We start from the raw sequence: 22,898 nt of genomic DNA on the forward strand, positions 1-22,898 counted from the left end.
CATATAAGTCAAAAGGATTGGTGTAAAAGGGAAAGGAATAGCAGATATGTACAGTACTTGTATTTCACATTCGAAGGACTACAGTGCTGTTTTTGAAAAATAGCCCGAAAAATATGTAATCCAATCGGAACCGATTCTTCATTATTTAAAATACCAAATCTGTGATTTTCTCTTTTAACTGTTATCCATTGATATCTTAAAGTGTCATTTTTTCATCAAATACCACCACTTTAACACCCATTTTTCCTTAAAAAATTTATTGATTGGATAAAATAAAAATAAACCGGTTTTGCAATAAAACACTGGCTCTTTATAGCTTTTCTCCATTATAAGAACAGAGTACCCATTTTTTCATAGAAAAATTTATTTGTCGGATTAAATAAAAATAAACCCGTTTTTCAATACAACACTAGCTCTTTATGGCTTTCCTCCATTATAAGAACAGAGTACCCATTTTTCTATAGAAAAATTTATTTATCGGATAAAATAAAAATAAACCCGTTTTTCAATAAAACACTAACTCTTTATGGCTTTCCTCCATTATAAGAATAGAGTGCCCATTTTTTCATAAAAAAATTTATGGATAAAATAAAATAAAAATAAACCCATTTTTCAATAAAATACTAACTCTTATGACTTTCCTCTATTATAAGAACAGAGTACCCATTTTATCATAAAAAATTTTGTTTATCGGATAAAATAAAAATAAATCCGTTTTTCAATAAGACACTAGTTCTTCATGACTTTTCTCCATTATAAGAACAAAGTACCCATTTTCTCATAAAAAATTTATTTATCGGATAAAATAAAAATAAACCCGTTTTTCAATAAAACACTACCTCTTTATGATTTTTCTCTATTATAAGAACAAAGTACCCACTTTCTGATAAAAAAAAATTATTTATGGGATAAAATAAAAATAAACTCATTTTTCAATATAACACTAGCTCTTTATGGTTTTCCTCCTTTATAAGAACAGAGTACCCATTTTTCATAAAAAATTTTGTTTATCGGATAAAATAAAAATAAATTCGTTTTTCAATAAAGCACCAGCTATTTATGGCTTTCCTTCATAAATTATCTAGTTTTCCATTTTTTCATAAGTTAATTTATTAGTTGGATAAAATCAGAATAAAATTGGGTTGAACAGTAAATTACCCTTTAGCATAAAATTGAAATACAGGAAAGTAACCTATAGCAAGTTTTAACTCCATTTCCAATACAAAAATATGCTAGAAATTCTTTTTGCAAACGCAAGACACCTAATTCATAAAGTCTCAAGAAACCTTTACAACCGTTATGCAAAAGCAACTTATTCATTCTAAATTTTTAGCATTAATTTGATTATCTGTTGGACGTATCCACCTGAATAGGATAATAAGTATTTTCTGGGACATGAGCCATAATAAGAATTAAACTTGTATTAATGTAGACATAAAAAAATGAGAGAAATAGCGTAACAATTAATACAATAATAAGAATAACAGAGTTGGTATACCAAAATTAGTATAGTCTAGAATTTTATTTTTTTCTGTAAATAGTTCACGAATATGAGATTCAACCACTAAAAAAAAGACATCTATATGTATTGCAGAGGGAATTTTGGATAAGGAGCTTTCCAAATTGTCAAAAGTCTGAATACTATTTTATTAGAATTTTACATTTCTAAAATTAAGAAATGTTTATCTCACAACTAAATCTATAATTGCTTGTACAAATCCTATAATCATGCTCATGTTTTTCCCACATTTCCCTCACGTTTTCCCCACTAACCCATAAAATTAAAACTCCTAAATTTTAACTAACAGATAATAGCCAACCATGTAAAATGATATCTGCAAATTCCAATTACTGTCTCACATTTACTGTTGACTTTACTGATAGTAATAACTAACAGTTATTACTGACATTCACATCTCACACTTACCACATTACTCATAGTAATAACTAACTGTTAATTTAAAAAATTCGCAACTACGAAAGTCACATATCCAAAATTTAGGAGCATGTTTAAATTATAATTTTCACAATTCAACGTATTTTATTGTCATAATATAGTTTACTCTCATAATCATTCACAAAACTGATGCTCACCAATCCAATTGACCCATTTCATTTGTCATCATATAAATTCAATACAGTGAAAAAATTATGCATCATACATTCACTATGGATAAATCTCAGTTACAAACATTTCAATCAGTGACAAAGCCAAGATTTTTTTTCTAGAGAAGCTAAAATTTTTCTAGAGGGGCTAAAATGGGTACTCTGTTTTTATAATGGAGGAAAGCCATAAAGAGTTAGTGTTTTATTGAAAAATGGATTTATTTTTATTTCATCCGATAAATAAATTTATTTATGAAAAAAAGGGTACTCTGTTCTTATAATGGAGAAAAGCCATAAAGAACTAGTGTTTTATTGAAAAACGAATTTTTATGTATTTTATTCGATAAATAAATTTGTTTATGGGAAAATTGGTGTTAAAGAGGTGGTATTTGATGGGAAAATGATACTTTAGGATACCAATGGATAACAGTTAAAACATAATCACAGATTTGACATTTTAAATAGTGAAAAATCGGTTCCGTTTGGATTAGATATTTTTTGGGATATTTTTCAAAAACAGCACTATAGTCCTTCGAACATGAACTACAAGTACTGTAAGTATCTGCTATTCTTTTCCCTTTTAGACCATTCTTTTTTACTTATGTGCATTCTCATAAAACATTTTCGTTCATTTTTTTAAATTCAAAAAACATTAATGAAATATGTATAAATTGAAAAAAAAATACTATTTTAATTATTGCCACTTTGGTCATACGTTGCAAGACTGATAAGAAAATTGTGAAGCGTTGCTATTTTTATGAATGATAACTTTTCCCGTAAATGGCCCGCTCTTTATGGCTTTCCTTTAATATATGTCAACGCACCTGCTTTTAACGAGCATTTTACATCTAATTTATTTAGTACTGTAAACAATGATATTCAGAATGTTTCTTTCCCTTTTAGACCAACTACTTTGACTTGTGGATTTTTGTGCTTTGAGAAAAAAGATTTTCGCTTACTTTTTTTTGAAACTGCAAAAGAAAAAATTAATTTGCCTATAAATTTCAAAAATACTTATTTATTCACATACGATCAAGTATGTATACAAGTATATTAACAGTACTTACTAAGTAACGTACTCAATTTTAATCATTAATAATACATTTTAGTGTTATTTCAAATAACACTAAAATATGAGATTCGTATAAGTTCTTTAAGCATCATACAATATTTTGGCCATAAATTAGCATGTTTTTGTCATTAATCAAATTTACTATATTATAAGTAAAAATCACTATTTATGTATAAAAATATACTTTTACTTCAAATAAACTTACTCCCTCAAAAGTATATTTGGGATATACTATTGTAATTTATCTCTTTAAAAAGTATGTTTCATATTACTTACAATTTACCTTTTGGACTGCAAAAGTTACTAATTTATTACGTTAACTTACTATTTTAGATGAGAAATTTGCTTCCTTATTTTTACCTATAATCCTATTCAAGTGGATAGGTTTAACAGGTGATCAAATGGTCGCTAAAATTTTTAGAACCTATTATATCATGTCTAAAACTGTTTTGTTTACCGTAACGATAGTTATGGGACCATTTTTCCGGATGCTTAAGCTGAACACTTGGGTACTAAATTTATATATGTATATAAATATAATGAAGGCTTCAATCTCTTTGTGTTTCGCGTTGCCGTGGAACTACTACGTTTACCTCTGCTCCACTTTTCCTTCTTTCAAGTTATTATCCCCGACACGTGTGACATTTACATTTATTATTTGTTAAAACTTCAGTACCTTCTTTACGCATATTTTTTTGTCGAAGGCATTTGCAGTATTTTTCCGTTGCTAACGGGTACATTTGCAAATGCATAAATGCCGGTGGTTCTGACCTACAATTACCCTTCCCTGGCCCAAACTACTACATTGGAAAACGGAAGTCCGAACGTGTGCTTTTTTGCTTGTAGCCGCAGACTAAAATTTAATGTTTGCTCTTCATGCGTTCTTCCACAGCTTAACGTCTCCGTTTGCACTCCATCCAACTCCAACACGTGTCATGCTCTGAGAAGCCGCCTATGGTAGGAATGGTCAAAGGCTTCCTACCATAAAGGTATCCAGCATTTAAGACAATAGACACGGGCTAATAATGTCTATTATATGTACTTATATATATATACCAGACACTTGGTACATCTAATGCACGTATGACAGGACAAAGATAGAGACAATAATAGCATGAATTCTGACCGGATGAAATTTATTAAATCTACCCAAAATTATTAAGCCTTAATCATGCCCTAAAACCAGAAATAATTTACTCAAAAACATGCTTAAAATATACAAAAGAGGATTAAAGCTTGAAAAAGAGAATCTTTTTAAAATTTTTTCCAAGCTTTGGGTCATAGTATAATTATGCAAAAATTGAGGGGTTAAGTCACAATTTTCAAAACTTCCATGCAATCTTTTTCAAAGCTTTCTTCCGCATGCTATTCTTATTTCATCAGGATGCAAAATACCACCAACAATCATCAAAATTTGGACCAAAACAAGATTGTACAGCCCAGAAACTCAACCAAATCTCATCACTTGAATATCATATTTAATCACATGCAAACATGGTAGAAATCTCAAGCCAAGAGTTCACAAAAGACATAGCGGAAGGAAAGACAAGGCCAAGAACAAAATGGGGTAAAGTTGTTGTAGATTTGAGCTTATACGGAGGGAGAAGGTTGAACGGGTTACATTTGATGTTTAAAGACACCAAATAAACGTGGGGGATCCAAGAAAAGTTAGCTTTAAGACTGGAATCTGACAGCCGAAATTTTGCTGCAGGATGTTCACGGGCTGATGAAGCAACAGATTCGAGCCTGAATTTCACGTACTTGGAGGGTTTTTTCTAGGAGTTTTTTGAACAGAAGTTGCACTTCTACAAATGTAGATAGTGCAGATTTGGAAAAAACGTTGAAGTGACTGAGATTGAGGTCGAATTTTGCTCAAGAAGGAGGCAGGATGCTCAACCCTAGCTCAAGGTTTTCACAAAATTTTTCTGTTCTTTTTTTCTTCTTTTTCTATTTTTTGGCCGCCTTCCCTTTCTCACCTCTTCCTAATGGCTGCGTTCACAAGCCTTTCTCTTGCTTTTATATCGAATAAAATGGCCAAAAACCTACTTTCAAGGGTATGGATGAAACCCTTATTTTGCCGGGATTTTTTGAGCCATTAGATGGTTTTTTTCCAAAATATTCTTGATGAATTGTATGAAGGTGATGTGGTTCCTTGTAGTAACAATGTATTAGGGGGAAAACAAAGGAAAAATGCCAATCAAAATTGCTCCAAATGCTAGCTGCAACTCTCTGTACTACATACTGGTTTCGGTACCAGCTTACGAAGAGGAAGATGCACACGTGGAGAAAAAAAATTTTTTTTTTACAAAAATCTGATGAATCTGTTTTTTCTCTTCTTTTCTTCTATCTTTCCTTTCCTTTTCTTTCTAATTTCCTTCTAATTTTCTATGAATGAATTGAAATGATTTTCTTTAGAAAAAGTAAGAAATAGGAATAAAATAAAATGAATAAATGAAATAAGAATAAAAATAAATAATATAAAATTTTTTGGTGCCTACAACTTGCCTCTCTTTGTCCGAGTCTCGCAGAAATTCAAGACAAAGACGTAGACACCAAATTACTTACCTGTTTGCTCCAACTGTAATAGAATCAAAACAAACAAAGTGAGTTTCAAATAAAATCAGCAAGCATTTAAATCGATCAGTAGGATCTAATACCAGTCGAAACAACTAGTAAAATCTAATGGATTGGAAAATCCAGACCTAAAGAAATGAAAGATTGGTGGGACAAAATCCGAACCCAACAAAGTAAAAGGTTGGTGGGATAAAATTCAAATCCAACAAAATAAACAGTCAATAGGATAAAATCTAAACCCAATAAAATAACAACTGGTTGGATAAAAGTCCAAATTCAACAAAATAAAAGTTGGTAGGAAAAAATCTAAATCCATCAAAATAACGATTGGTGGGATAAAACCCAAACCCAACAAAATAAAGGTTAGTGGAATAAAATTCAAATCCACCAAAAATAACGGTTGGTAAGATAAAATCCAAATTCAACAAAAATAACGGTTTGTGGGACAAAATCCAAATCCAACAAAATAACCATCCCAAGCCCAACAAAAATAATGGTTGGTGGAATAAAACCCAAACCCAATAAAATAACGGTTTGTGAGATAAAATCCAAATCCAACAAAATAACGGTTGGTAGGATAAAATCCAAACCCAATAAAAAAGTAAAAATGCATTGCAAAAAGGTGTGAAGCAATTTTTGCTATCTTTCTGAGCAAATATTAAACTTGCTTATGGGATCAAATATCACCTTTCTAAAAAAATTTGTTCCAGTGTAGATCAGACGTAGCTAAATAAGTATTGTTTTCTTCTTCCTACAAGAAGATATGCGTAATCCAATCTTACAAAAGGAAATAAAAACAATCGCGATGAATATAATATCACCACCGTGCGGTTCTCGAGCCTTGAGGACCCTATAAACGTGAGCTTTTTGATGTCGAGAAACTGTCCGATTTAGAAGACTTATGCAACCTTCTCTTGATCTGCTAGTATCTGTACTCAGCCAACCATACTTATACTATGAGATATACATTTATGCACCAATTATGATAAATTACGGGGATTGTCTTTTGGTTGAGTTTAATGAAAAACACGTAAAAGTTTTAAAATTATTTCATGCAACGACACAAAATACTGTAAAATAATTTTCAATGAGAAAAATGACTTTTATTAAGTTTACGAAAGTTGATTTAGAGACTCGGATACAAATTCGAGTGGCTTGTCTATGATGAAAGAAACGTCACATTTGACCCCTTCTGATATCACCTTCCTGAAATTCAGTGTTGCCTAGTGGCTGTCAAACTATCAAAAATAAAATTTATATTAGACCTACTACCAAAACTGAATAAATATAGTGGTAAGTAAGGTCGTCTCCATAGGGAACCGGTAGACTTATTACACACAGGTAATTGGGGGATTTTTGGAAGGGAGATAAAAGAAACAAATTACAGATATAAGTGATGGGTTGCAATTTTATCATATATTTTATTATTAATTTCCCCTATTACCTGACCTGATGTGGATTAATTATTAGATTCTACTCACTTTTGACAATTTACATTTATTTCAGGGAGTAGAACGAAAATATTCTAACAAGTGCCAATTTGGCAATCATCAAGAAAGAGTTCAAGTAGCAGGGGCATTTTTGGAATATCAAGCCGCGACCCTTCTTGGTAATTTGGCCGAAGACAGCATTAAAAAGAAGAGTGCTGGAGTCTTCTTCGGCTGGGCGGCGGCAGCCGCAGAGTAGGATGAATAGAGGCATTAGATAGAAATTAGAATGAAATGCAGAGAACTGGTACTACTTGGGAGGTGTAGCCTCTGACTTTTCTTTGGGAGAGTTTTTCCTTCTTCGTATGAGAGACCTCTAGCTTAGCTTTTTCTATTGACTTTTCCTTCGTAGCTTTTGGTAGTGGAGTTCTCCTACGGATGTCAGGAGCAATTAGGAAGACATTGAGTCATACTCTGCAACTTTGCTTTACTTTATTCCTTTCACCGAATTGAATTTGCCCATTTTTCAATTGATGGCCGCGACTCTCTCTCCAATTTTGTATGGGTTTTTCGTATCAAATATGAACTAGTTTCTTCACTCCAGTCAAGGAACGACGGAGGCTTTGGTTCGCCTAAAAATTGTGAGATTGATTTAATTTTATCTTTTTCTTTTATTTATTGGTATTCGCATATCCCTTGATTGCAGCATTTATGATTATTTAATTGATTGATTGTCTTGAATCCGGATAATTAGTTAACTTGACAATCTATTGTCAATTAGGGCATTAAATCCGTAATTGTTTAATTGCCTTGAATTAGTGGCAACTGGCATGATTAGGTTTATGTCAGGGGAATACGCGGGCTAATTTGAAATAACCCTGGTAGTGTGTTATTTGGTTAGAATAGGGCTCCTTTAATACATAAGGCAATTGGAAAATTAAATCTTACGGGCGTACCTAAAATTATTTCTCAATTAGGATAGTGATTAACGGGCGTACCTTAATCACCGACACAGTAAGGAGGGGTTGACTGTCATCGCTTGTTTAGCAGTTATAACCTATTTATTAGTAAATAATTGGAATTGCATTTACATCGATGATCAATTAGGTGAACCATTGTTGAAGTTATTTCTTGACTAGACTTTTAATTGTCATTTTATTTGATTGGCACTTTCCACACAAAAACACCCCCTGATTACTGTGAATTTGAAAAGAAGCAGATACACCCAATCCCTGTGGATTCGACCCTGCTTACCACTATCTATAAAAATTAACTTTAGTTGAGCAGGTTTATATTATTGCACAGGCTGACAACCTGTCAATTTTTGGTTCCGTTGTCGGGGACTGGTACCTGATTAATTTGTTTCTTTTTTAGTTCATCTTGTTTTTCTTTCTTTTTTTTCATCTTTTTTTTATATATAGTTTATAGCTGCTAACATTCCGTATTTTGGTGATAGACTGAATTTTATTTCTAGAAGGGGTTATGAGACTCATGCTTTTTATAATGATCAATTGGCTGTTGCAAATTGTGAAAGTTATTTTGCTTCAAATCATTCAACCGACATATACCCCGTATTTCAAGATGGTCTAAGTGCTCCAATCGATACCTTTGGAGATTTTTCATCTCAATATCAAACGTGGCATGACTCTTATTCAAACGGGTATGATCAAAGATGGTGGGATGATTCCAATTTTAATTATGCGACCAGGCCAATGGGTTTTCAACAGCAAGAGTCTCAACAACCATCATCCGTGTCAGGTATGTCTCTTGAAGAAATGATTGAATTACTAATTGCTAATATATATTGATTTCAACAGGAGACACAAGCGATGGTGGATCAAGTGCAACTATTGACATCCAAGATGACGGATCAAATGCATCTATTGACATCCAGAATAACGCAATTAGCTTCTCACATGTGTGAAGAATTGCCCTCACAGACCAACATCAACCTTGAAGAAGATGAGAGCGCAATTATCCGGCCAAATGACATGAAATTGCAAGAGTTTCTCGAAAACGGATCTAAAGATGCAGTTGAAAAGGAAACTAAAGTGCAAGAAATGAGACCACGGTATCAACTCGTTCAAGTGAATGGATCCAGTGAACAATCTCCAAATGCGGTGACATCTCCTCCAGTCTTTAATCAATATTCTTCTGACTCTTATTCTTCAATTCCTGTTAGTGAGATTGACTTTATTATACCAGAAAATTTTGAATTTCATAACAGAAATAAATTAAGAGTAGCGATGGCAAGATATCTTGGATCAATAAATGCATGTGAGGGAGGAGTGAATGGAGAATTCAAATTATCGTTGACTTGTTTGGCGCCATTTACTAGTCCATGGAAGACCATAGCTCGTGTGCTCAAGAATTACTCTATTTACGAGGGTTATCAGGACTATATAGAGGATGAATCATTAAAATGAGTTACACGATTTTATCCTCCGTGGCGATGTCTAGCAAAAAACATTAAAGAAAGGCGCTCATTGGGAGGCAATCCAATTTCTTTTAGTTGTTTGTTTAGTTTTGTTTGATAGCCTAAATATGTTTTCATTGAGTTTGACTGATTTTTTGCTTCAATTTTCGTTTTTGATTATTCGTAGGTATCTCTCTGACATGACGCGCCCGCGTCAAGTCGTATGGAGAGCTCATAGTCAGAAGGGTTCTTGCTTTCTTGACATGCCCACGTCACATTCGCGGGAAAGGTAAGTATTCAAAACTTGATAACAGCTTTCGATTTCCTGTTAATCTCTAATTTTGAATTTCGAAAATAAGTTTTGTTAATAATAATATTAAAAAAATAATATAAAAAATTTAAAAATTTAAAAAAAAATAAAATAATTAATAATTAATAAAAAAAATTTTAAAAATTTCCTTTTAGCTATGACCTTTGTTTCCAAAATTAAATTTAAAAAAAATTTTTTTTTTCTTTCTTTTTCTTTCTTCCTCTTTTTTTTCTTTCTTCTCCTCTATTTCTTCTTTTCTGTCGATCGAAAGCCTTTGCCCGCCGCCATATCTCTCCACCTCGCTCGCCCACCATCTCTCTTTCTCTCTCGTTGATCCTCCACCGCACGCCACAACTCCCCTCCTCGTGACCATCACTTCGTGTGCCTCACACCCACGGGTAGCGCCGCTGTCATCTCCGTCTGAGCGCCGCGTGACTGGCCCGCTGCCACCGTCGAGCACCTCCACCAGCTCTCTCACCACCACAGAGTGCCACCGATGCCTCCGCCGTCGCGCGCCATGCGCCACCATCTCTGTCTCTTTCTCTTCATCGCCATCATTCTTTCCCAGAGATATTGTTTGGCCACTGTCTACGGTGGAAAATTTTGCATTCCCTGGTTGGATTGGCCACTGTGACGCTTGAATTGTGTTGCATTTGCTGGTTGAATTGAGTTAAGATGTTTCAGAACTTGGCCGCGTACTTCCACCACATCGGTTTTCTTGCACCATTCTCACCTGCCCCTTAGCCACTCGCAAGGGAAGTTTCGTTGTCCTCTTCACTTTACTTGCTTTATAATCTCCATTGGGGACAATGTCCGATTTAAGTGTAGGGGGGATTGGACAGCTGTGATCCTAGTATTTCTAGTTTTTAGTTTTTAGATGTTTTTCCTTTATTTTTAGGTTGTTATTTGTCTATCTTTCGTTTATTTTCTTTCTTTTTAGTGATCAGCTCTCATGTGAATACCAAGATTTGATGTTGGATTGTTGACTCTAATTCTGCTATTACCAAGTTTTAATAATAAAATTGTATTTAGTTAATGTGGTTGAACCCAAGAACATCTCTTTGGTGAATATCGGTGATTATTTGACTCTTCTAATTTTTGGTTAATTTTTCTAGGTATAGGGAATGATTGTTGGCATTTTCATGTGAATTGGTCCAGTTATTAACTTTAGTTCTCCATGTTTGAAAAATGAGGCTAGCTGCTGCTATTTTTTTTGTGATATTTTGAGTTATTGTGTTATCTGGCTGTGAAATAAATTTGATTGTACTCCACTATTTGTTACTACTGAGTAACCGGGGATCTTTACCTAAAGTGTCGATTCTCGCATCAAAAAGTGGTAATTTCTATGAGTACGTGATCGTATAGCGATAGGAGCTGAGTAACCGGGCTCCTTCATCTGGCAAATGTTGGAGTTCGCGTCAAAAGGCTCCGATGGCTAGAGATTAAGTCTTTTGAGCTATTGAAAAAAAAAGAAAAAAAAATAAATAAATAATGAAAAAAAAGAAGTGACAATTGTGTTAGTGTATGTTAAAAGTCAGCTTGCCGATTTGTGGATTTAATGTCGAGATTTTGGTTAATAATTGGACCATTTGCTGATAAATGTTGTGTGACATTCCTTTTTCTTAGATTAGTTAACCTAGAATTGAAGGAATTTGTGGTTTAGAAGCTAATCAGGGTGATGTTTCTTGGGTATTGATCACTGATGCTTGATATATGTTTTTCTTGGTATCTTGGCAATATGGTAGATGGAGCAATGACCATTGTCAAATATTGGTGCTTGCTTCCTGTTCTCACGCTTGAGGGCAAGCATGGTTTAGGTGTGGAGGGAATTGATGGGTTACAATTTTATCATTTATTTTATTATTAATTTCCCCTATTACCTGACCTGATGTGGATTAATTGTTAGATTCTACTCACTTTTGGCAATTTGCATTTATTTCAGGGAGTAAAACGAAAATACCATAACAAGTGTCAATTTGGCAATCATCAGGAAAGAGTTCAAGTAGCAGGGGTATTTTTGGAATATCAAGCCGCGACCCTTCTTGGTAATTTGGCCAAAGACAACATTAAAAAGAAGAGGGCTGGAGTCTTCTTCGGCTGGGCGGTGGCCGCCGCACAGCAGGATGAATAGAGGCATTAGATAGAAATTAGAATGAAACGCAGAGAACTGGTACTACTTGGGAGGCGTAGCCTCTGACTTTTCTTTGGGAGAGTTTTTCCTTCTTCGTATGAGAGACCTCTAGCTTAGCTTTTTCTATTGACTTTTCCTTCTTAGCTTTGGTAGTGGAGTTCTCTTACAGATGTCAGGAGCAATTAGGAAGACATGGAATCATACTCTGCAACTTGCTTTACTTTATTCCTTTGACCGAATTGAATTTGCCCATTTTCCAATTGATGGCTGCGACTCTCTCTCCAATTTTGTATGGGTTTTTCGCATCAAATATGAACTAGTTTCTTCACTCTAGTCAATGAACGACTGAGGCTTTGGTTCGCCTAAAAATTGTGAAATTGATTTAATTTTATCTTTTTCTTTTATTTATTGGTATTCGCATATCCCTTGATTGTAGCATTTATGATTATTTAATTGATTGATTATCTTGGATCCGGATAATTAGTTAACTTGATAATCTATTGTCAATTAGGGCATTAAATCCGTAATTGTTTAATTGCCTTTAATTAGTGGCAACTGGCATGATTAAGTTTATGTCAGGGGAATACGCGGGCTAATCTGAAATAACCCTGGTAGTACGTTATTTGATTAGAATATGGCTCCTCGAATACATAAGGCAAATGAAAAATTAAATCTTACGGGCGTACCTAAGATTATTTCTCAATTAGGGCAGTGATTAACGGGCATACCTTAATCACCGACACAGTAAGGAGGGGTTGACTGTCATCGCTTGTTTAGCAGTTATAACCTATTTATTAGTAAATAATTGGAATTGCATTTGCATCGATGATCAATTAGGTGAACCATTGTTGAAGTTATTTCTTGACTAGACCTTTAATTATTATTACTCTGATTTTAGTGAATTGTCATTTAATTTCTAGTTAGCTATTTATTTTTATTTGAATTTATTTGATTGGCACTTTCCACACAAAAACACCCCCTGATTACTGTGAATTTGAAAAGAAATAGTTACACCTAGTTCCTGTGGATTCGACCCTGCTTACCACTATCTACAAAAATTAACTTTAGTTGAGCAGGTTTTTATTATTGCATAGGCTGACAACCTGTCAGTAAGAGTGCTGAATTTCCAAACGCAAGAGATGCAATAACTAGAGAATGTAATAATCAATTAATTGACACAACCTAGTCAAGGAGATAATCTTGGCACCGGTTCACACAATTGATCATAGATACTTGAATTAATTTACACGTTCACAAATAAATTGGTTAAAGCAATTCAACAACTGTCGAACCACCAATCTCTCTTTAATTATATGGTAGTCCAGAGACGTTCTTAAACTACCCCCTTGTAAAATAGATAACTCCAGAGACGCTCGAAAGATTTAATCTATTCACAACATTAGGAATTAGAGAGATCCAATTCTAGTTAACAAACACACATGCGGGTTCATTTAAATTAGATTAATTATTCCTACGACACCGATTAGACTGCTTGCGAGGTAATGAAATTGTCTCGTTCGCCACTAATTGAAGACAATCAAGTGATACGCACCCCTGTCCTAATAGGCAATATACTATTTAGACAATTGAATAACTGGCCACATTAATCCAACAGATCCAAACAATAATAGGCTATTAAAACAAAAAATAATTAAATACTCACAAACGCCGAATTTAGAACAATTAAAACGATCTAACAATTGTTCGTGCACCGGGTCTTGATTATTCCTCAACTAGATAAAAGAACTTAGCCTTGCTTCATAACGATGAAGCAATCGAAAACTTGCAAAATAGTTTCGTTGTTTGAAGAAGTAAGGATCCGATGGCTAGTCTACTAACTTGCATTGGAGGAAAAAAACAAAGATAAAAACAAAACAAGATCCAAGGCCGAAGATAAGATTCCTAGTCTATTGCAATCTTCCTTTTAACGTCTTTCCATCGTTCTCTTGCTTGCCAACTCAGAGTTTGTTTCTAAAAGGGATTGCTTCCTTATTTTCCTCCTTGAATTGTTGCCAAAAGTCTTCTTTGAATCTGTTTCCTAATCCCATGTAGGTTCAAAATGTGTCTCCCAAGAATAGCGGTAGCTCCAGGGATAGGACCCGCGGTCCGTCTTTTTCACACAGCCCTGCGGTCTCTGGCGTGGGCACACTCTGGAAGGATTGGTCTTCTGAAAATTCACTTTTTTTTGCCACTTTTGATATCAGTTGCCTGTAAATAACACCAATACCAAATATGAACAGAAACCCATTACTCCGCACAATAATTGGCCAAAATTAGGACTAAATATCAATGTAATAAACACTCAATTATCGCCCTATCATTGCCAAAAGAATTTCAATATGAGGAGAAATCCAAATGAACATAGTCACCAGCTTTTTAATAGTCGATCCCCTGCTTTCCATTCACAACTCAGCCGGTGTTTCAAAACCTAACTTAGCGCCCTTTTGGATTTTCACTAAGGTTGCCCCCGCCCATTTATTTTTCTTTTCTTCTTTTTCTTCTTTTTTCTTCTTTTTGATTTTGATTTTGATTTTTAAAAAAGGTGCCCTTTCAGGTTTTTACCTAATGAATAAATTTAACAAAAGCCTCTATCGATTCAGAAATATGTTTCAAGATTGATGGCATCTGATAGGGTGTTAATTGTTAGTAATTTTATTATTAATTTCCCCTTTGTCCTTGCCAAATATTGTTTTAATTAGTAATATTTACTTATATTTGGTATTTGAAGTCAATTTCAGGGAGTGGAACAGAAAACTACAAAAAAGGAGGGACTTTCTGGAAACTTCAAACAAGCCACAAACTTGGCCCACATGGTGATACGGAGGATTGCATTTCTTTTGTCTAATTGGGAGTGTCTTGAGTACTTAAGAGTCCTAAGAGCGATGAAAGACGAAAAAGAGGAGGAAACATCAAGAGGCCTTGCCTTTTGTACTTTGATTTTGAATCTGCGGCGGGGACCACAGAAAAGCATTGAGTCACTTTCAGCTTTGGAAGGAAAGAAACGTAGGAAGCTTTGAGAGTTGTTTTTGTTCCTTATTCGTGGGGACCACTGGATAGATAGCTTTAGCCATTTCCTTTTGGCTATATAAGGACAATCGTAAGAAAGGCTACGGGGAGTTTTTTTTTTTTAGCATAGTTTAGTTTTATTCTTTCTTGGTTCCTTTGATGGCCTGGACCTCAGTTAAATTACTTGGAGATTTTCTCATGAGGCGTGGCTAAGTTTTTCTAGTCAAAAGTCAATTTGAGGACTCGGTTTCAAACATCTGTGAGATCTAATTATTTTACTTATTTCTTTTATTTATTGGTATTTGTACGTTTCCTGATTTAATTGCCTATGCTTGTTATGTTACTTGAATGTCAAGGGCCCGATATTCGAGTTAACCTAATAATCTACTGTCAAATTAATTGATTGAATCCGTAATTGTTCAATTGATTAATACCAGTGGCGACTAGCGTGATTGGTTTCATGTTAGGGAAACGTATGATCTAACTTAAACAAACCCTCGTAGCGTATTTGTTGGTTAGGATTGGGCTTTTCTAATTATTAATGTCATCGAGTAATTAAATCCTATGGTCGTACCTAGGGTTATTTCTTGGTTAGAGAAATAGTTAACGGTCGTACCTTAACTATCGAGAAATTAAGGAAAGGCTGGTTGTTCATCGCGTGTATGACAACTATAACCAATCTAGTAATGAGTAATTGAATTATCTTTGCATCGATGATCAGTTGAATGGACCGTGTCTGAAAAATTGCACCTTTGGCTAGAGTCATATTGGTTATTGATTAATTTCTATTAGTTGTTTTATTGGTTAGTTAATTAGTTATTTTATATTCTCCAAAAAAACCCCCCATACTTTGGACTTTAAAAGAAACGAATTATCCCCAATCCCTGTGGATTCGACTCTGCTTATCACTATCTACAGAAATTATATTTTATTTAAGCAGGTATTTATTATTGCACAGGTTCGGCACCTGTCAGCATCAGTGTGACAATTCTTCTCTTGTAAAATTGGGTAAAGATGTATTTACATCATCTGCCATTTGATTAAACAATTTTCACTAGAAATATTGCAAGAGGCGGCATTCGGGACTTTACGACTTTTGTAACGGGGTCAGGTGGGATGTTAAGAAATGTTAAGACTTGAAAGCAGTTCTTTAAAAGGGTTTAAAAAATCTTAGGATCGCATCCTATAATGGAGGGTAGTAATTATTAGGATGTATATATACATGATAGATTGTGTGGAATTTAGATGTATTAATAAGTGCACATTGAAAAAAATTATGATAATGTCTAAATGCAGGGATACAATGATTATGATTGTGTGTATTTCACATGGTAAGTTATGTGTAATTTAGATATGCTAACAATTCCTCTAGACACTTGTTAAAAAAAATCCTTTGAATGTAGTTTTTTTTTTATCTATTGAAAAATTTTTAAAGGACATGCATATGTTTGTATCTCTATCCAAAACTTGGCCATCCAAATAGATATTCTTAAAATTAGTTCTTGTTGGTATGTTAAGCCTAACTTATATGTTAAAAAAATCTCCATATCAAATTTCAGCAGTTTTTTTTAGGTCAAATCAAGTTTTAGTAAGCTTTCTTATTTACTGCTCCAATTTGGCATTCAATCAAGGTGAAATTCGTTGTATTAATTAGTTGTTCAATATTTACCAAATCTTGTGAATTATAATTAACATGCTTTTTTTTATTGTATTTAATTTGAAAAAGTGAAATGTTAGAGTCTTTGTTCTAATTGTCTAATGACAACATCCCGAGATGAAGGGTTTGTAACAAGATGACACAGTCAGATGGTTTTGAAGGCACACAAGAATTGCCAGAACCTATTATACATCACATGCCATCTATCCTCACCACCAAAGAAGAAGTAAAAATAGTTTCATTGTCTAAGGCATGGTTGAGTGCATGGCAAACTCGCCCCAGTCTGCAGTTTATCGATCACTACCTTTTGAGTTCTGAGTGGGACTATAACAATGATTTCCCAACTTCTGAAGGACTACTAAAACTTGCAGATTACACGACTTTCACCCACTCCATCTTTCAAATGTACTGCGAGTACAAGAAAGATATAAGTATTTTGGTGCTTAAGCTTAACAACCTCTTAGCTTTGGCTTCTCCTGTTGATAGCTGGCTGCAAATTGCATTCGAAAACAGTGTTACAAGGCTTGGCATTTGAATCTATTTTTATGCTTTACCTCAAGTGGTTTTGGAATCCAGATGGCTCGTAGACTTGTTTGTCCGAAATTGCGTGTTAAATCTGCATACAGTTGAGAAGATAAGGTGTAATAGTCTTCGACAATTATGTCTTTTTCAAGTGTATTTAGATGATCTGACGTGCCAGAATAATTTCAAGCTGTCCCTTAATTGAAAACCTGAAATTAGTTACTGTTTTGGGGTAGAGAATATTAGGGTAACTAAACTTCAAAAACTTAAGGCATTTACTGTTGCCTTGCTCGCCAGTAGAAAAGTTAAAGTCGAATCACCAAGTCTTGAATTCTTTTACTATAGGAATGTGATCTCTTTCGAGTCAGGTAATAAAATAACTTGGCGGCTTCAACTCAATCCATCTCAGAATCTGAAGAATTTGTTCTGGTGCAGTGTTTCCATCTCTCATGACTTTTTCTTGAACTACGAACAAAATTTCCCACACCTTGAAGGGTTGAAAATCGACTTTTGCCGGGGGTTACAAACACTCAAAATTTCAAGTCACTCAATTAGAAAAATGCATTTGATTGGGAATCTGAAAGAGGTGCAGCTAGATGTTCCTAGCATGGTTTTGTTGAAATATGACGGGTATACAATCCCTGAGTATTCTTTTATGATACCTCCATGCAATCTTTGGGTTTCAGATATTAATATATTTTACCAGACAAATTTGGGGACTTCATGGTTCTTCAGATTGCTGGAATTTTTTACGAAGCTAATCAAATCCAAAGTTTCCCTCAACATCAGAATTGGACCAATGATCATGCCAGCTTTTAGTGTAGATCATGAGAATCATGAGTTTAGTGTCATCTTTCCTCAGCCTCAAGTTAAAAAACTCTTTATCTGCTTTGATAGATTTGATGATTAAATTTCCGATGCTGCATTGTCGTTTCTGGTTTACATCTTCCTGATTTGTCGTCCTAAACCTATAATAAGACATTGGAACTTCTGGAGTCCGAAAGAGAATAATTTAGTTTCTCTATAAAGTACTGATGTTCAAAATGAATCAGAAGCATAAGAAAACGCTGCAAACTAAGTTGTGGCAGAAGCATCTAAAGGAAGCAGACGTACAGATATTTATAGAGAAGCGAAAGGGTCAGCATCCAGAACCATTGGACTGGGAAAGTTTTTCGAATGCATTACCAACAGAAGAACGCATTTGGCATCTTTACTTCGATTTAGAGTGGGAAACAACAGATATGCCATGAGAAGCAAAAGTACTAGGATCTTGATCGATTCGGCTTCAATACAAAATGGAAGTATTGCGTAGATATACCTATTATTGCTATGGCTATTTGTATTATTCTTGGTTAAACTATGATCAATGCTGTGGTTGACTTGAGCATGCTAGATGTTTTGTTCACTGAGTCTGCCAGAATGCAGGGGAGAAAAGATTTTCTTGCTGCTAATTATATTGGCAGTTATCTTTTTCTTCTTTCTTCATTGGTGTGCTGGTCTAGTAAATTGGGTTTGGGTTTTGGATAAGGATTACAGATTGAGATTCGAAATTCAGGAATACGTCACTCCAAAACTAAAAAAGAAAGCAAGATATATGTCATTATTATTATCCTTTTCTTAGCAGAAATTATTACTTTCCTTTTCTTGCTTACTCAGGTGCTTAGACAACTGGAGAATAACAGAAGTGACACATTTGCAACAGGATACAAATTCACCTTTTATGTTGCGATTGTAATTGTGTGAATAGATAAATTTCACGGGCACATCATCCGACAATGCTTTGTGAATTATTATGTCCTTTACAAATATAAAACATGCTACAGGTTTGTACTCTAGGGTAAAGTTTTCATCTTTATATAACAAAAATATGAGATGTGTAATCAATAATTTAGAGGTTGGTTTTTATCTTTTTATCACTTTAACTTCAATTGCGTTAGTTTCAAATACTGGTAGTTCATTTTCTTCTTGTGGATTGCTCATGGATTCCATAGCATACACCAAGCTAAGACAGGAAGACTTTTGCTGAGGATTAGCAGACCAGCCACTTGGTCAATTTTCCAGCTTACAGACTATAATAGCCTCCAGATATTTGGCCCGTATGGGAATAGGTTATGAAGCTAAATAGCTGTATGCAATTTGAAAAATTTAGAAGAGTAGGAGCAAAAATGAATGAATGAGTAAACTCTACAGGTCTGGTTTTAGATATATTCACTATGGTTGGATTTCTATTTTTATTCATTTGGAGAGCGAGAAAAGGCAAAAGCACAGCAGGGACTGGAGGAGTAAGGTCCTTGTACAGCAAGACAAAAGGGGGGGAAAACAGTTGAAAAAGAAATTTTCTGTATTGTAGGATTTGATTGGAATGTTGGACTTCTCTTTCTGCTTCATATGCTTTATAACTAGAAAATCATTTTAATTTAGAAAACTTTGACATTTGCAATCCTGTCTGTATCTTCATTTCTATATATTGTGCAAGGGCAAATGCAAACTATATCATAATACTCCTCTGCATAATGACTAACATGTATTTTGAATATTGTAATGTAGAACTGAAAACTCCAATCAGCCAATCAATCATGCTGCTACTCAAAAACCATACAAAATCACCCTAGTAAAATTCTCTCTATGTTGTTTCTTGTCAACAAACCAAAACGATAAAGAGAATTGAGTCCTTGAATTTCCCAGAAGGCCAAAAAATCATTTTATGCAGTTCTACATTCATTAATATCTACTTGTTGTGCTGCATCAGCACTTATAAGCTGGATATATTATCTCGAACTGTTGCTGGATCAAAACGATCTTTGAGGTCACGTTCTCATCTGCAGCTTATAATCAGGTATCAGTTTAGAAGAATCTGAATAGCTTATCATTCAACATAGGTGGACTGGCACTTTGTGAGATTTAAGTAAATTCCCCAAGGTTTGGCAACCAAACAACAGAGATCCTCTTCCGTCAAACAGTCTATTTCAATTTATTCATGGAACGATGGGATGAAACAAACACATTTATGTATTGTTTTTGGCAACCAATATATATATATATATATATACATATATATATATGAACAGGTGTTTTGTTTTATCTTGAAGTAAAAACAGAAATTAAGAAACTTAAATGTCACAAATGGTCCCTTAGTAATGAACTTCAATCTTGAGTAGATCAGGTTACAATGAAAGCTGAAAAAGTGACTTGAGATTATAAGGGCCAGTAACATTGGAGGGTCCAGCCCAGATGAGCTCCGCGAACTGCTGGTTGGCAGCTTGAGTAGGATGACCGGAGTCAAAGAAGGAATAATCTTGTGGATTGCCACAAAGCTCGTAATCTTTTATCCCCCACCTCCCTCCGCAGCTATTTGCTCCTCGGAAAGGACCACTGCCGCAGCATGCACTCTTCACTTCCTTAAAGCCTTGTTATGGGAGTAATTAAATTAAAGAGCAAAAATGGAAGCTAATTGTTAGTTACTCCACCATGTTTGCATTCTTGCTAGAATTATGGATGGTTTGCCGAAAAATTTAGCAACCATTTAACTGGTGAATTCAGGTTTTTCTACAATTGTGAATTTCAATTAAATTTGTACCGTACAATGTACGAATCAACATAACATACATAGATACTAATATAACAAATTTAGAGAGGAACATGCAAAATCAATTATATACTTTGATAATGGCATAGTTGATGAATACATAGTTATGCTTTTAATAGTTGGAGACTAGTTATGCTTTTAATAGGCAATAAAGTTGATGCACGTACCGTATTTTGATGGATTGTCAAGTAAATCAACAAAAACTGCGAAAAAGTCAAAATATGAATATCTAAAGCCTTTGAGCTGCTTCTGCAGGTGCTCGAGTTTTTTGGAAAGTAAGACATTATGTAACTTGGCCAAAGCTGTCATCTGTCCATTGCACTCTCCAGTCCCTCCAGCAGCCAAATCGGCAGCCCTAGAGGCTGGTACACAGCCTAGAGGCGGCATATTTACAACTCCAAATTTTCTCCCACCTTTCTTGTATATTACCTGTTATGCATGCTAATAATCACTTCGCCTTGCTCTACAATGGCTAATTGACTATTGTCCAGTAGTAAAAATTAAAAATTTACCTCGAGAGCAGCTGTAATGTTGCCAACCACCATTGCTACATAATCCTCAGGGGTAAATGACTTAAATATGTTGGAATTTCTTGAATAGCTCGAGTAATCATTTGCCCCTATGCTAAACAAGTAAACAGAATTGGATACGATTCGCTCAGCTCCTCTTCTATCGATATTGGATCTCAATAGTTTTTCAGCCTCGTTGAAATGCCACAACTGCGTTTTAAGGTCGACAACCTGAGAAATGACTTGAAATCAATTACCTATATATGTTGGGAAATGGCAATATTACATCACTGGTGGTCATTTCTCTTAATTACACTCCATCAGTTAAGCGAGTTACTTACCGATCCGGGATAGGTTTCAACTAGAGCACCGGCGCCAGCAGATGCAAAGTTTGCACCATAAGCCAACTGATATTGGTAGCCAATTTGGAGATAAGGTGGAATGAAAGGGAGCTTTGCGTATTCAGCTGCAAATGGTCATTACAACAAAGTAAGCTTTTTATTCAGTACACACACACACACACACCAATGGATAAAGAGACATAATTAAGTGCATATCTTGTTGATTTTATTTAAGAAGTCAGGCTACCTCTTACATACTTACCAATAAAATCCGTAATTACCCGGCCGTCGCAAAACCTTCCCGATGGATATTTGAAGAATGATTCTCCGTATGGGGGAAAGTTGGCCTGGAAGCGTGTACTTGTGTTGATGTAGTTGTTATTCCCAGGATCAATGAGTGAATCACCAAAGACGAAGAGGGCAGCAATGGTTTTGGGATAATGGTCATCATGACGGAAACAATCCGATGGGATAGTTAGACTTGCAAGGACAACTAGTACTACTACTAAGCAGAGTCGGATACACGAATTAGCCAGGTTAAGCTTAATTCTGTATTCTTTCGTCATCTTCATGGTAGACTGTCAGGTTTTTTTTCTTTTTTAAGCTCAAGTTGGATTGAAGTTTTATATTGGTTTTATATCAGGACTTTTTTTGTAAAAAAGAATAAATTTTATTCAATGAATCTGCACTAATAAAAAAAATACACCAAATCAAACATGATACAAATACATACACATCTCAAAACCAATAGATGCACATTCATCGTTGTAGTGCTAAGAGGTTTCAGCCGACATTTTTGAAAAATGTTCCGGTTTTCTTGTTCACTTATTTACTAATCATGTAGCAATTTACGTAAATGATCTAAATATTGACTTACTGTGTCACCTGTAGAAGAAACTTGAGGTTTTTTTTTTTTTTTTTTTTTGAGGATCACTTGAGGTTCAAATCTGGCATCAATATTAGTTGACAAGGCATATATAGTAGGTGTCATCTTTTTCTCTTCCTAGCTTGGAAAATGAATTCAATTGATGTTAAAGTGGCCCCTTTCAATAAAAATGAAGAGTACTAATGGTCAATATAGAGCTGCGCTTGCCTTTCTTTTATGCATGTGGAAACAAAACACAAATAGTATTTGGTTTTCAAGAAAAATGCTACCATTAGATTGTAAATGATAGATTTCAAGTGTTTCTACTTTCTACCAAATAAATGAACTCATAAGTTTCCCAAGGCTAGACTAGACG

The 22,898-nt window shown here is 34.5% G+C and overlaps 1 protein-coding gene across 1 annotated transcript; it reads right to left on the minus strand.

Moving 5' to 3' along the window:
- Positions 1-20,336: 20,336 nt before the first annotated feature.
- Positions 20,337-22,227, minus strand: LOC113763593 (GDSL esterase/lipase 2-like). The gene is made up of 5 exons (XM_027307442.1): positions 21,920-22,227; positions 21,658-21,782; positions 21,320-21,547; positions 20,975-21,236; positions 20,337-20,627 (listed from the first exon to the last, which is right to left on the minus strand). The coding sequence occupies exons 1-5, from the start codon at positions 22,221-22,223 to the stop codon at positions 20,386-20,388; spliced, it is 1,161 nt and encodes a 386-aa protein (XP_027163243.1). The 5' UTR covers positions 22,224-22,227; the 3' UTR covers positions 20,337-20,385.
- Positions 22,228-22,898: the final 671 nt, after the last annotated feature.

Source organism: Coffea eugenioides, chromosome 2 (genome assembly GCF_003713205.1).
Source record: "Coffea eugenioides isolate CCC68of chromosome 2, Ceug_1.0, whole genome shotgun sequence".
Classification (NCBI taxonomy): Eukaryota; Viridiplantae; Streptophyta; class Magnoliopsida; order Gentianales; family Rubiaceae; genus Coffea; species Coffea eugenioides.

Bases quoted from the DNA above. Each gene is read 5' to 3' on its own strand.
- LOC113763593 (XM_027307442.1), bottom strand. From the start codon at position 22,223: ATGACGAAAGAATACAGAATTAAGCTTAACCTGGCTAATTCGTGTATC. The intron at 21,783-21,919 runs GTAAGTATGTAA...GACCATTTGCAG, and splicing joins GGTAATTACGGATTTTATTG to CTGAATACGCAAAGCTCCCT. The intron at 21,548-21,657 runs GTAAGTAACTCG...GTCATTTCTCAG, and splicing joins TTGAAACCTATCCCGGATCG to GTTGTCGACCTTAAAACGCA.